Genomic DNA, 13175 nt, shown 5'->3' on the forward strand with positions numbered 1-13175 from the left:
GCTTGTCAGTTTCGCGCGGGGCCGGGTGGGGGGGCGCGCGGGGCGTGGGCGGGGGAGGGGGCTGCCCGGGGCCTCTCGTCCGGCCCACTGACGGCATGAAGCCTTTAGGGGCACGCAGTCCTCTCCGATTTTTGTTTGAAGCCCCTCATCCGCCTTCAGTCTGAAGGCAGGGCCCCGCAGAGGACGCATCGAGGGTCCCGGCCGGCGGGGCCGAGCGCGAGGGAGAGGAGGAGGGGGCGAGAGACAGGAAGGAAGGAAACCATCCAATTTGAAAGAAAAAAAAAGCCCTTTGATTTTTTTTTTTTTTTTTTTTTTTGCTCCCCGCTCCCTCCCCAATGGCTGTGTAGCAAACATCCCCGACGCTACCTCGGCAGGGACGAAGTTGGTGCGCCGTCGCGATCTCGTGGGGTGAGCTCCCAGATGCGAGAGCGGGGCTCAGAGATGGAGCGGTGGTCCTCCAGGTGGAAAACGAAACGGCGGCTCTGGGATCTCGCCGTCACAGCCCTGGCGCTGACTTTCCTCGTCCAGCCTCGAGAGGTCAGAGGAGGTAAGAAAACAGGGGCTTGGGGAGGTGGGCGATCGCCGTCTGTCTTTCTCCTGCTGCGCCCCTCCCCCTGGTGGCCCCCTCCCCCCCTCAAAAAAAATCCTCCTAAATAAAATCCAGATTGCAGCTGCCACCAGGTTGGAAGTAAAGACTGGAGAGAGAGAGATGGATGTAGGCGGGACAGTAATGGGAGAAGAGGTGGCAGGAAAAAAGATTTGTCAGGCGCAGAGCCTGCTGAAGTGCCCCTCGCCGCTCTGCAGCGTCTTTGAAAAGAGAGAAAATATTACCTTGAACACAAGGGCACTTGCACAGAGCTTTTGTTTCAGGATCAGCCCTCAGACTGCCTGTGGGACACATCTTCTGGTTTCTTCAGATTCTAGCCAATGGAAATATCTTTTTTTTTCTTTTTTTTTAGGGGTGAACAGAGCCGAAAATATAGAGAAAGGGTATGAAGTGAACCTTGATAAAGTTCTTTGTCTGGAATAAAGTGAGAAAGGGGCCGTTTTGTTTTGAGGGATATGAGAAAGCAAGGGGTGGGAGGGAGCTAGAAGACTGAGAAAACACTCTGTGTGTGTTTGTGGCATTTTGGTGAGATTTTAAGGTGGGGGGGGAATTGGCAGGTTCTAAGGCACGGGTTGAAGACGGGAAGGACGCTCTTCCCCGAATTTCAGCCCCCTCCCCTGCACGGGGACGCCCCCCCACCTTCTTGCAGGTTGGACGTGCACTTCTCGTGGAGGGTGATGAAACTGGCCCAGCCGGCGGCTGGGGGAGGGGGAATCGGGGAGGGGGCGAGGGCTGGGCGGGAGGGGAGAGGTGAGGAAAAGCTCCTACGTGGCACCAGCACATATTCAGTGAGCAGACCTGTTGGGAAGACATCAGCCCTGTCAGTACCCGAGGAGGGAGAGCCACTTCCCTCCTCCCTCCGTCCCCTCCCGCCCCGACCCCGCCCTTTCCCTCCGAGGCGTGTGGCTGGAGCGGTCCGTTAGGTGCTGCAGACGCGGCTGGCGGTCGAGCGCCTTTGGAGAGCAGGGAGCCCGACCGCGGAGGGTAGCAAAGCCAGCTTTGTTCAAAGGGCACGGCGCAGCGGGGGTAAGGAGGAGGGTGGCGAGGATTGGCTGAGCGAGAGAGAAGTTGTCAAGCCCCAAAGCGCAGGCTTTAGCAGAAACCTGAGTCTGGCCCCGGTGGGTGCCAAGATCTGCGTTCTCCCTCCTGCGAGCTGGCGCTCCCGGAGGCCGAGCTCTTCGAAACCAGGTCTGCGTGCCTGCCCCCCGCGCGCTGGCCTTCACCTGGCGCGGGGCAGGCCGCGCTGGCGGGCTCCTTCCTCCCTGCTACCTTCCCGGCGCAGACAGGCAGGCAGAGCCTCAGGAGGACTGCGTTTGAACTGTAACTAAGTTATGCCACTTAGGTCGATGCCTTCGTTTCTAGCTTTCCAAGGATAAAGAGTAGAGAGTCCTTGAAAGAGGAATCCATCCAAAGTTTGCTTTCTGCCTTGAGTACCTGGTCACCACTGGGATCGGTCCTTCTGTCCGCCGCTCTGCCCTCTGCTGGCTTTGTGGGTTGTTTGGAATCCAAGCATCTGCCTAGCAAGGGCGGCTTCTTAAAGTCCTCACTCCAGGGGAACAGATTTTTATATATTTACCACTTCTTCTGCGTGCCATAACGTATGTGGAAAAGAGTATCCTAAAGGCAGCTATTTGTTTAAAAATACAGGCACTCGGACTTTCTGCAACGAAAAGTGAACCATAAACTCAGGAGGCTCCCTTGTAGCATTCAGGGTTAGAGATTTGCTTCTTTTCCTTTAAGTTCTAAGGATGGCAGACAGATAAAACTTCTACTCCTGTAATATACAGTTTTCTCTTTGCAATCTGGCTACATACTTGAACCACTTTTAAACAAACATCCCCTTACCACAGCGCATAAGTGGTGGAAAAAGAACCTGCCCTCTTATTATGAAGCCAAGTAATGTGAGAAATAGCCAAGCAGAAGGATCGTATGTTGTTTCTGTTTGTTCTTTCTGATGAAATGTCTTGGGTTCTATGATTGTTTAGATAGTCATATTGTAAAATTTGGTATGCATTCAACTAAGTTGCTAGGTGTTTGTTGCATAATGGGAAGCTAGAAATTGACTGAAACCTACTTGCAGGCATTCCTGCCACTTAATAAACTTCCAAAAGGACATAATAGTATATTAATGCTTAACAGGAGACACTGGGCCTGAATCGTCACTCAAGGGAAAAACAAGCTGGTGTCCAGTGCTCATACTAGTCTATAGGTTTGCAATTGAAAAAACAAGGAATAAGGTTTTATTCCAGTGTCTAGGTGAAGGTGTTATATACTAGAATTGTATTATAATGTATTGATTTCATTGAGAGGTAGTGGTGTGATTTGGTTGCTAAACCCAAAAATGATTTAAATCAGCCTGTTTTCATCTACAATTTGTATTTCTGGGATTAAAAAATATTACAGCCTTAAAGGGTTATGAGTTCATAATACGTTAGACTCTGAAGAAAGCGGAGTTAGGATCTTGAAGCATCTGACCTGGCAGAGAAAGTTGTTGGATGAATGGGTTTAAAGAAAATTTATGACCTGACACGGTCATTATTTTACTTTGCAGATCTGAACCCTATAACTTGGCACTCTATAACATATTCAAAAATGTTAGTATTTATTATGATTTAGTATAAAGATTTTATACTCATTTATGTTAGCTTCAATTTTTTAGTCTGTAGTTAACAGAAATGTTTTATTCAGAAACTTAAGAATTTCTCTGCCCATTAGCCCATTACTTCCTATAGACAGAACCTGGGACTAACCTGCACTCTATACTGGCTACAGGGAGATTGTGTTAAGATACGGGGTCTTAAAAGGTTTAAAAATGAGTTAAGGTGTAACCGAGTACTGAGAAAAACAACACTTAATTGCATCATTTTTAAAATTAAAATGATATTCAATCCTTGGTGGTTAAGCCAACACTGTTCTTGCAAAAAGTTGATTCATTTTATGAGAAGTTTTCAGAGCTGGTCAGCAGCTGGTAGCGAGCCCTGCTGGGTGTTGTTCTGAGTGCCCGGGATCAGCAGGTGAAATGGTGCTGGCTTCCAGGCCTGTGCTAGGCCGTCTTTGCAAAGAGATCAAGTTCGTCCTTTGGTAACTTAACGGACATCAGTTAAAAGATTAGATACCCTCCTGATAATAAATGCAGTGTCCGCTAGGGTTATTAATAATGTCTTTCCATTTGTTTTTCAAATGAAAATTGACCAGGTCTGGGATAGAGAAACAAAAAAGACAAATAGGTATCTTATCAGAAGCATCTTCCTGCATGCTGTATGCAGATAGTCTCAGTTTAGGTGCCATATATGTATATATTTAGAGACACTTCCCCAAAATTGTCTATAAGTTTCCTGATATCTTAAAGTGATGATTCACTTCATAATTAACACTTAACAGAGAGAGTGTACTTTATGAAAATTCCTTTCTAAGTAGTATTCTCATAGTTGTCGAGAAAGTTAAAAAGTTGTAAAATGAGAATCGTATGTACTTAGTACGATTGCTCACAATATATTTATTCAAATTTTTAGGTTCTGTGTTTGCCTCATTTCGTGACTAAATTAGAAGGAGCACATTATTCAAGTTAAGTTATCTCCAGAATGTAGTAAGGCAAACATGAACCCCTTTTCAGACTTGTGGGTAGGCTTTCTGACAAAAAAAAAATCTAAGTACTCCGCTTTTTATTTCTAAAACATTTGGTTGGGAGGTGTCTGTAATAAAAGGGTGAATTTTTTAAAGGAAGAAAGGTGTCTAGGTTTTTTAAGGGAATGCTAGACATAGAAATTATTATTGAAATTGCTTTTCCACATACTACCTTCTCACTTTACTAATGAGTAAGCTAAGGCATAAAAAAGGTCTGCAATAGTGATGAAAATAGCTTTAAAAAAATAATGGTCTGAGACTTGATGGAATGACCAAATATTACTTAAATGCATGTGCTGGAATGATTAGTAAGAAAGTGAGTTAAGTGAAAAGGACTGATTTAGAGAAAATTGGACAGGAAATGGAGTCATAGAATGCACTTAAAAATTCCTCAATTCCCTAAGTTTGGAGAAAGACAATTTTTGATTAGTTGTATTGTTACTATACTTCTATTATTCTGTAAGATTATTTACATCAGAATGGAAAACATAATAGTTTGTAAAATATGTTTTATATATATTTGTGGCAGGATTAAGAACATAGGTTTTTTGTTTGTTTGTTTGTTTGTTTTTTTAATCTTCTCTGAAGTTGTTCCTGGAGGAACAGGCACAACTTTGAATTTTTTAGACACTAAGAAAATTATATATTTCACACAAGGCAAATATTGTCAAATTTCTATCCTTTTCATATTGATTTTAGACTGATCTCATGAAATATAGTTTATATATAATTATACAGATTCACTGTTACATCAGTTAATGAATTGATCATTACTTGCTGTAGGTTGTTTGTTCCATAGGTCTTTCTTTAAAGTAGTGGTCAACTTTGGGGAAAAATAGGAGAGCTCTTATTAGTGCAAATTCTAAATAGCATTTTTTCTTTTGGATTGTCAAAGCATCTGAAACTATATAAACAGTTGTTATCTTAGGAATAAATCAACAGAAGCTTCGTTTATAGGAAAGTACTCCCTTTTTAAAAAAAAAACATTTTATTTATTTATTTATTTTTAGAAAGAGAGGAAGGGAAAGAGAAAGAGAGGGACATAAACACCAATGTGTGGTTGCTTCTCACACGCCCCCTACGGGGGACCCAGCCTGCAATGCAGGCACATTGCCCTGACTGGGAATTGAACCAGCAACCCTTTGGTTCGCAGGCCAGCACACAATCCACCGAGCACCACCAGCCAGGGCAAGAAAGTCCTCACTCTTAATGGGCTTCCATGATACTTGCTCTGGCAGCCCCGTGGCAGAGGCAGTATTTCTGCCAAATGAAGCTGCACTGTTTCCCTGTGTTGAGGGAAAAACAGTCCTTGTCCTGAAGAAGAGAGAATGGAAGCGCATATTTATACTCACATCTAACAATTCATGTAAACGTAGGGCTTTATAAATGCCGAACCAATCCCATCCTTTTATATCATCTTGAACGATCACATCCAGGTACGTAAAAGCCAGAGCTCTCCTGTATCCTAAGTGCACTTTCCTTTCTTCCCTGCCTTTGGAGAAAAGATTTGGGGCAGTCGGTCCGATCATTAGGAATTCGAGGCACCGCGAAGTGGGGCCTGAGAGCTGACCTGCATTTCTGCTTTTACTCCTCCACTTCCCTCCTCTCATTCTGGGCGAAGAAATGTGACCTGAGCTGGGAGTGCTGAGAGGAAACCAAGCTCAGTGGGGTTTTTTTTGGACCATTGAAGTTGTGTTCCTTAGCAGAGGAGAGATATACGCAGAAGCCATACGTATTGTAATGGTCTGCAGTCTCTCCCTGTTGAGTCAACGCGGACTGTGGTTTGCGGTTTAGCTTTCAGAGTGCCTCTCTATGTCTTCTAGTCTCACAATTTAATTTACAGACGGAAGGGTTTTATTTTTTTGTTTTGTTTTTTCACTTGAAACTGCCTTCTATGTTATATATATTTCTCTTTTCAAAATTGTAATATGGTTTTTACTTCTATAGGTTAATGTGTGTGTGTGTGTTTAATTTCTGCTCAGTTGTGATAGAATGCAACATGGACAATAGTCGCTGGTAGAGAAGATGAAAGTCAATTTTAGAGTGATTTTGTGAGTAAGATCTATTTATCGGTTCCAGTCTTTGGCCTACTCCTGACTTGGCTAGTGGCTCTTTAGACATTGGCTGATCACCAGGCCTACTGTTATCTGGTAAAATAAACTCTTTGCTTGCTGCGCATGGAATTAGAGACAGTGCTATTAATTTAGGAGAAAGAACTCAGAGAAAAGAAAGGTTATCATATTTCAGAGTAAGAGACCAGCTTAAATACGAGGGGACAATTGAGAACTAAAACAAACCTGTGTAAAAGTGCTTTAGCACAATCAACTTTTGCAATCCCCTCAAACCTTCTTTTTTTCCTTAAAAAGCATTTCTTTCTTATTTTAACCAAATTTAATTGCTCTCGAATGGCCCTGTACTGTACAGGCAAATGAAGGTCCCTATTCATGGGACCGGAGCGCATAGAGTGTCAGGGAAGCTTCCTTCCTCTGTCTGACTGCTACGCCGGCATCCGGGCTTAAAGGGGTGAACCTTAGACTGTAGGAGGTGGTTGGCTCTCCTTCCCCGCTCAGATTTGCACAAATTCCTGAAAGGATGGCCGCTAGAAAGAACAGTAGTTGCAATTCTTGACAGAGGCGATAAGACGCCGGAGGGCACGTTTGTCCTTGGCGCTGGTGCTTAGCTCTGCAGACGAGGGGAGGCGGAGGCCTGCGAGGGGCGCTGCCCGCTCCGCTCCCCGAACGGCTTTCCGACAGGGGCGCTCAGCCTGCTTCCTCCCGATGGCTTCTCGGTGACCGCGGAGGAGCCTTCAACGGATTTCCTGGGCTTTGAAGATCCCCACATCGTCCAAGTGGCTTAGCGTGGATGAGTGTGGCCCGGCGGATGGAATGGCTCCTCCGCGTGTCGGGGCTCGTGATGGGCCATTCCCACCTGCTCTGACCCCGCTCCCACTCACCTGCGCCTCAGCCACCTTGAGCCTCGTGCCCCTTGCTCCGCTATCTCTGAACACCCTATGCTCTGTCCCTTGAGATATCTGCTCCTTTCTCCTCCGTCTGACAATCACCCTGCGTGCCTGCGTTGAGTACCATCCCGGAGCTCGTTTCATTCTGACAAATGCCCTGGAAGTCAGCTAATACTAAAATCTTCATTTTACCCATGAGAAAGGTAACAGAGGAGCTAATGACTCTGCCTAAGGTCACACGGCTACTATGCGACAGACCTAGGATTTGAACCCACACAACCTCCCTTTGATCCCTGCCCATGGCGACTTTATTGCGTGCTCTAAGGCTTCTCCATAGCTCCCTGACTTAGGATGAATGCACCCTAGGGTCTAGTATTAATGCACAGATCATGCATTAATATCATGCGTGTTTACATGCAGCTACACTGCAATAAACATCACACCACGTGTGTGAGTAACTTCAGTGCCACCAAGGACGTAGACAAAGAGGTCTTGGCAAGGGCAAGGCTCTAATTCAGCTCTTCAGCCTGCATTCAAGTTCAACGGTAGATCACTGTTATCATTTGTGGACCAACCTAAGCCCTAGTGATGGGGAGAAACCCAGAGGGGGGCTGATGTCGCTTTGCTCCTTTGACTAAGCTAAGGAGAAGTTGACAGCGGTATCTGTTGGCATTCAGGGTTCCGGCTGGGGTTGGCTTGGTCACATTAAGTAACAGGTCTCGTGCAGATTGCTGCATGTTCTAATCAGGGTCCATTGCAAGGAACAGCAGGTCTCCCTCCACTTCGGGGTGTCGATGTGTAGAGGCAGGCTTATTACCTTCAGTCTCCAAGTGTGTCAGATCTGATCATCTAAAAGCTGTTTGGGATGTCATCTACTGGGAGAATGTAACGGAAAGATTCATGGTTTGCAAACAAACAAACAAAACCCCACACCACATTACCATGATTTAAAAAACCACTTCTCTACATGTTAGTCTTCCTCTAGGAGTTGTGGGGGATTCATGAATGTGCTTGGTTCTGTCCCCAGTGTCTACCAAGATGCCAGGATGCCCAGCACTTGACATGGCCGCTATGCAGGTGATTAATCACCTTCTCACTTTGCCCAGCAGACTGGGGCAGGCCCACAGCTGGTTAACGTGGAGAGGTGTGGGGTGACCGCCTCACGTCAGTTGTTAGCAGGAGTAAGACCTCTCCCCCGCCCCTTTCCCTACCTCATTCTCAGAAAGTGAATGAATTGGGATTTCTCTGTAGCTTTCTCCCTCTGGGAGACAGTTGTATACTTTGTCTGCAAAGGTGCCTCTAAATATTTAAAGCTACTGATTGACTGTTTCCCTCTCAAACATGGCAACCTGCTAGAGAGAAAGGCCATAGGAAGTGGCGTGTTTGCTTTGGCAGCAACATAAGTCACCCTGTCACTCGTCTACCAGTCAGCAAGAAAGTTTAACTCAAGATTGATATCAACCTATGAAAGTAATAGTTGGGAAAATTTCTGTCAGACATTCATTTTTTAACCTTATCTGTTTTGCATGCTATTAGGGATTGTCTGTTTTTGCTTAACAACTATTAGAAAGGGTAACCGCTCTATATTTGTGGCTTTATAATTATTTTAGCAAACATTCTTCCTGTTAGAAAGTAAGTTGCATGTTATATGTATAATTATATTAGGAAGTGCCATCTTTAAGCAAGGACTACATAAAGTTTCAAGTGCTTAACATGACTGGAAGATAGTAGCTGTAGAATTGTTTTGGGAGAGAGTACATGTATTTTATATTCTACTTCTATGCATCACAGCGTCAGTTACACTACCGTCACAAGCAGAGGCACCTCGGTCTGTTTTATTTAGTGCGTCCCAGGCATGCAGAGTGCAGCCTGTCACAGAGCAAGCATTTGGTGCATCATTGTTGAAAGACATGAAGGTGTGAGCTGAAGGTGTAATGAATTGCTCTTCAATAACCCGATGACCTGAGTTGGGATATAAGATTATGTGCATCAGTGGTTGCCGCTGTCTGCAGAAGTACAGGGAACAGATTGTTGCTGATATTATAGCGATTTCCTGTAAATGTCAGTCTCTATTTTGCCTCCAAGCAAGCTGGGATCTCCACCCGGAACACTCTTCCAATCTGCTTGTCATCGCTGTTCGCTCGAGTGGTGTGTAGATACTATCTCCTCCAGGAATCCGTCTCCTCAACTGTGGAGCCTGTGGTGGTTGACCTTGCATAACGTCCTAAAGCACAAGGCACTTATTCCAAACTTGAGCGCTTATCACAGAGCACTGCCGGGGCAAAAATGAAAGCAGGCGATGCATCGTTTTCATCAGTACAAGAAATTCTGGCATCTAACACCACACCTGCTGTATAACAGACAGACAATAAATATTTTTGGAGGCGTTAATGAACTCATTAGGAAGGCAATTTCACTCAAGTCAAGAAGATAGAGGCACTCGGCCCTGGCTTGAGGTCACAGTCATTTTCAGTCCATCTCTGTGGACTTTGATTGAGGAGATTTTGTGCGGTGTCTTATGAAGCTCCACGGATCATTGTGATACACAGTCAAGGGTTTACAGATGTTCTGTTACAGGAAATAAAGGTGCACAAAACAGGGATGTGCCCGCTGGTATAACAAGGCACTGGAAGTCAAGTGAAAGGTTATTTATCTGCTGTGTGCCAACTATTCAATCAATAAATACCCTATTGCCAAACAACCATGGCTCTGCAGAAACTGATGGGGGTACATCAGCTGATGACGATATATATATATATATAAAAAATGCTTTCTGAGAAAATCCTCTCCCATAGCATGTAACAGAATAAATGTCAACGAGTATTGCTCTTTTCAATATTAAAGACAAATGGCTGTGTTGAACATAGAGCTTTAGTTTTATAAGAAACATTTTCATAGCTTTGGCCACTTACAAATCAGAGCTGCCATCCTTTTCAACTAACGCGCAGGGTTGTGTTATCATTTCTGCTTTCAACTTTCAGCTCATATAAGCGTTTATGGTGTGAGACAGTTCAGGATTGAGACCGTTCCATAGCTGAAAATTGAATGACTCTCTTCTGTGTGCTGTGTTAGGTGCTGTGACTACAAAGAGCGCATGCCAGCCTGTTCTCACGGCATGTGTGTTAGTAGGGGGTGCTGAGGCTTGGGAGTGGGCAGGCACCACATAACACCAGACCATATGGACATACTTTTCTGCATAACCTGGAACCGTGTGACTAATGAAAAAGTATAGGGGGGAGCTGCTAAGTTGGCAGGGTGGGTGCAAACTCTGATATCTAGCCATATTTGGTGGTTCCAATTGATGACAACCACTGTGTCCTCTGACAAATAACCACTCTGCTCTTCCTGGAAGAGCCAAGCTATTGCAAAGTCACCTGCCGTTCTCAGGGATGACCGGTCCATTTAAGTCACACTTGATACAGACTTATGGCCACGTCATAGGCTTGAAAAACATGAATGAATAATCTTCCATTTTGTAGGGGTGTATGTTACCCAAACATGTGTACGCACTGATAAAATATAAGATGAAGAAGTAGCCTAATATTTTTAAACCTTCCAATGTGACTGTTCTTGTTATAACCCCAATGATAGCATGTTTTAAAGCAGAAAACGTAAAGGGTGATTTTTGTTTCTGAGGATTAATATAGTGGACCAAGAGCTCTATTTTGATTATTTGAGAGACCAAAAATATTTATTGCAAGCATTTCTAAGTCATAATGATTTCTTTCAGGGAAAGTTACACCAAATGAAGTTTTAAAATAACCATGTCATTAAGTTAATTAGAGCTTTAATAACATTGGTAATCTGTCAGCTCCCATAGTTCTAGTTCTACCCCAGATCTTTCCCCTGAACTTCAGGTTCATATGCTCAACTGCCTACTTAGCTATTTCCAATGACATTTATTAAGTCATCTCAAAGTTGGCCCGCCAACAACTGAATTGCAGAACTTTCCTCCTGAAGCCTCTCGCCATCTCCCGCCTCTCAGGAGATGGCTACATAACCAGTCGTGATGTTCAAGTTCGACTGAACAACCCTGGAGTCAGCCTTGACTCCTTTTCTCTCATACCCCGCATCCGAGCTATCAGCAGCTCCTGCGTCTGAAGGCTCCCGCCTTCAGGATATATCCCCAGTCTGACTCAGCACTTCATTTCTCAGTCCGAGAAGACAAAGTCTCACACGGAGCCGATGGGACTTGCTTCCTGTCTGCTCTGTGGTTCCACCGCGGTGCCTCTCCAGTCCGTTCGCAGCGCAGAGCCATGGTGGTCTGGAAAGTTAGTTGGTTCACGTTACTCCTGTGCCCTCAGCTTCCAGTGGCTTCCATCTCACCTGGGAGAAACTCTCAGCTCCCTGATCCCACAGAACCTGGGCGCTGTGCCTTCCACCTGCTCTCGCCCTTGTTTCTCTGACCTTGTACCTCTTTCATTTCCTTTGCCAGAGACATATTTGTCTCCTTTCACTTCCTCCAACATCTGGGCCTCCTACCTCCTCAGGTTCTTTGCACTTGCCATTCCTTGTGCTTAGAATGCCTTTCTATAAAAACAGCAGGGTGGGCATGTCTAGGGGATGCCTTTCTAGGCTGTGCTCAAACACCAGCTCCTTATGGAAGCCTTAGCTGTCTGTCATATTGGATATCGATTCCTCCCCCATGCTTCCTACACTCATGTGCAGACTTACGTTTCTCCTTTATACTAACCAAATATGTGTCATTTATAAAAAGTAATGTTCTGCCCTCCCTGGTGTGGTTCGGTTGAGCGTCATCTCGCAAAACGAAAGTTCGCTGGTTTGATTCCTGGTTGTGGCACATCACTGGGTTGGGGGTTTGTCCCCGGTCAGGGGGAGGGTGAAAGGCAACCAACTGATGTTTCTCTCCCACACGATATTTCCCTCCCTTTCTCTTTCCCTATCTTCCCCCTCTCTCTCTAAAAATAAATAAATAAAATCATTATTAAAAAAATAATGTCCTATTAGATATTAGATAATTAGGTAATTTGGGGGTACAAATATTGCCTTCAATTATTTGGGCAGTTTCCAGGCCCGATTTGTTATCCAGATGATTCCCACGGTTTTTCATTTCATATGACACGCTCAGACACAGTCCACATGGCAGTCTGATTCCACATGGTTAAACATTTTACTTATTTGATGGACACCAGGCTCACAAATTCAGTTGTTTTAAGAGGTTACATGTAGTCATATAGATACGATAATTGGAGTTCGTACTTTGTTTCTCGGTTTAACAGAGCAATAATGTGTGCTGTTTAGGAGCAGATGGGAGATATAGACTCAGCTGAAGACCTAGAAAGCAATTACAGATTAGACGCTGTCCAGGAAATGTACACACATGCTGATACTCAAAGCAAATTCATTTATCATGGCTAATCAATGTGAAATTTAAGGCCCTGTGTTATATGGATTTCTCCCAAGCACTGGTTAGATCAGAGACAGAATAAATAGTCACCAAATGGGATGCAACTGCAATTGATTTAGATGGGAGCCATACTCCTTCTTTAGTTGTACTTCACAATGCAGGGTGAGACAAAAATAGGTTTCTAGTCGTGAGTACGTGAAACAGAGTTTATTCTTGTATTATTACATATTAATCATTGTATTATTTCCCATATGAACAACCGTAGACCTACATTTGACCCACTGTGTATTTCACTGTGTATTTTTTCCCTGAGTTTTCCAATGTTGAATTTCACCATGTAACTATTTCTTAAAAACTGGCATTTTCATGGAGTTGTAAAGAAGTACCTTCACGTTTGACCACTGGGTTTCTATTTCCTGAAACGCTAGTCCCCATTTGCTGGTCAGGGGCTTGCTTTGATGAGAGGGACCATAAAATCCCTCGAACTCCAGGATACTGTTCTATTTGTCTTTGCCCACTCCATTCTCAATTTGATGCTAGTCTTTGTTTGACTATCAAACACCCAATTTTCCAAGATGTCCATCAACAACTTGAGCCTGTGATGTATTTTTTCTGTA

The 13175-nt window shown here is 44.4% G+C and overlaps 1 protein-coding gene and 1 pseudogene across 2 annotated transcripts in view; both read left to right on the forward strand.

Annotated features, from left to right (window-relative positions):
• The first annotated feature begins 378 nt into the window (after positions 1–378).
• Positions 379–13175, forward strand: part of COL11A1 (collagen type XI alpha 1 chain) — a 158492-nt gene continuing 145695 nt past the window's right edge. For both annotated transcript variants that reach the window (XM_054565071.1, XM_054565072.1), the window contains exon 1: positions 379–547. In XM_054565071.1, coding sequence (XP_054421046.1) covers positions 421–547 — 127 coding nt within the window. In that variant the 5' untranslated portion in view covers positions 379–420. The remainder of the gene's footprint in view (positions 548–13175) is intronic.
• Positions 7605–8141, forward strand: LOC129063712 (superoxide dismutase [Mn], mitochondrial-like; annotated as a pseudogene).

This window comes from Pteronotus mesoamericanus, unplaced genomic scaffold (assembly GCF_021234165.1).
Source record: "Pteronotus mesoamericanus isolate MK-2021 breed Mesoamerican mustached bat unplaced genomic scaffold, CSHL_Meso_final scaffold_99, whole genome shotgun sequence".
NCBI lineage: Eukaryota > Metazoa > Chordata > Mammalia > Chiroptera > Mormoopidae > Pteronotus > Pteronotus mesoamericanus.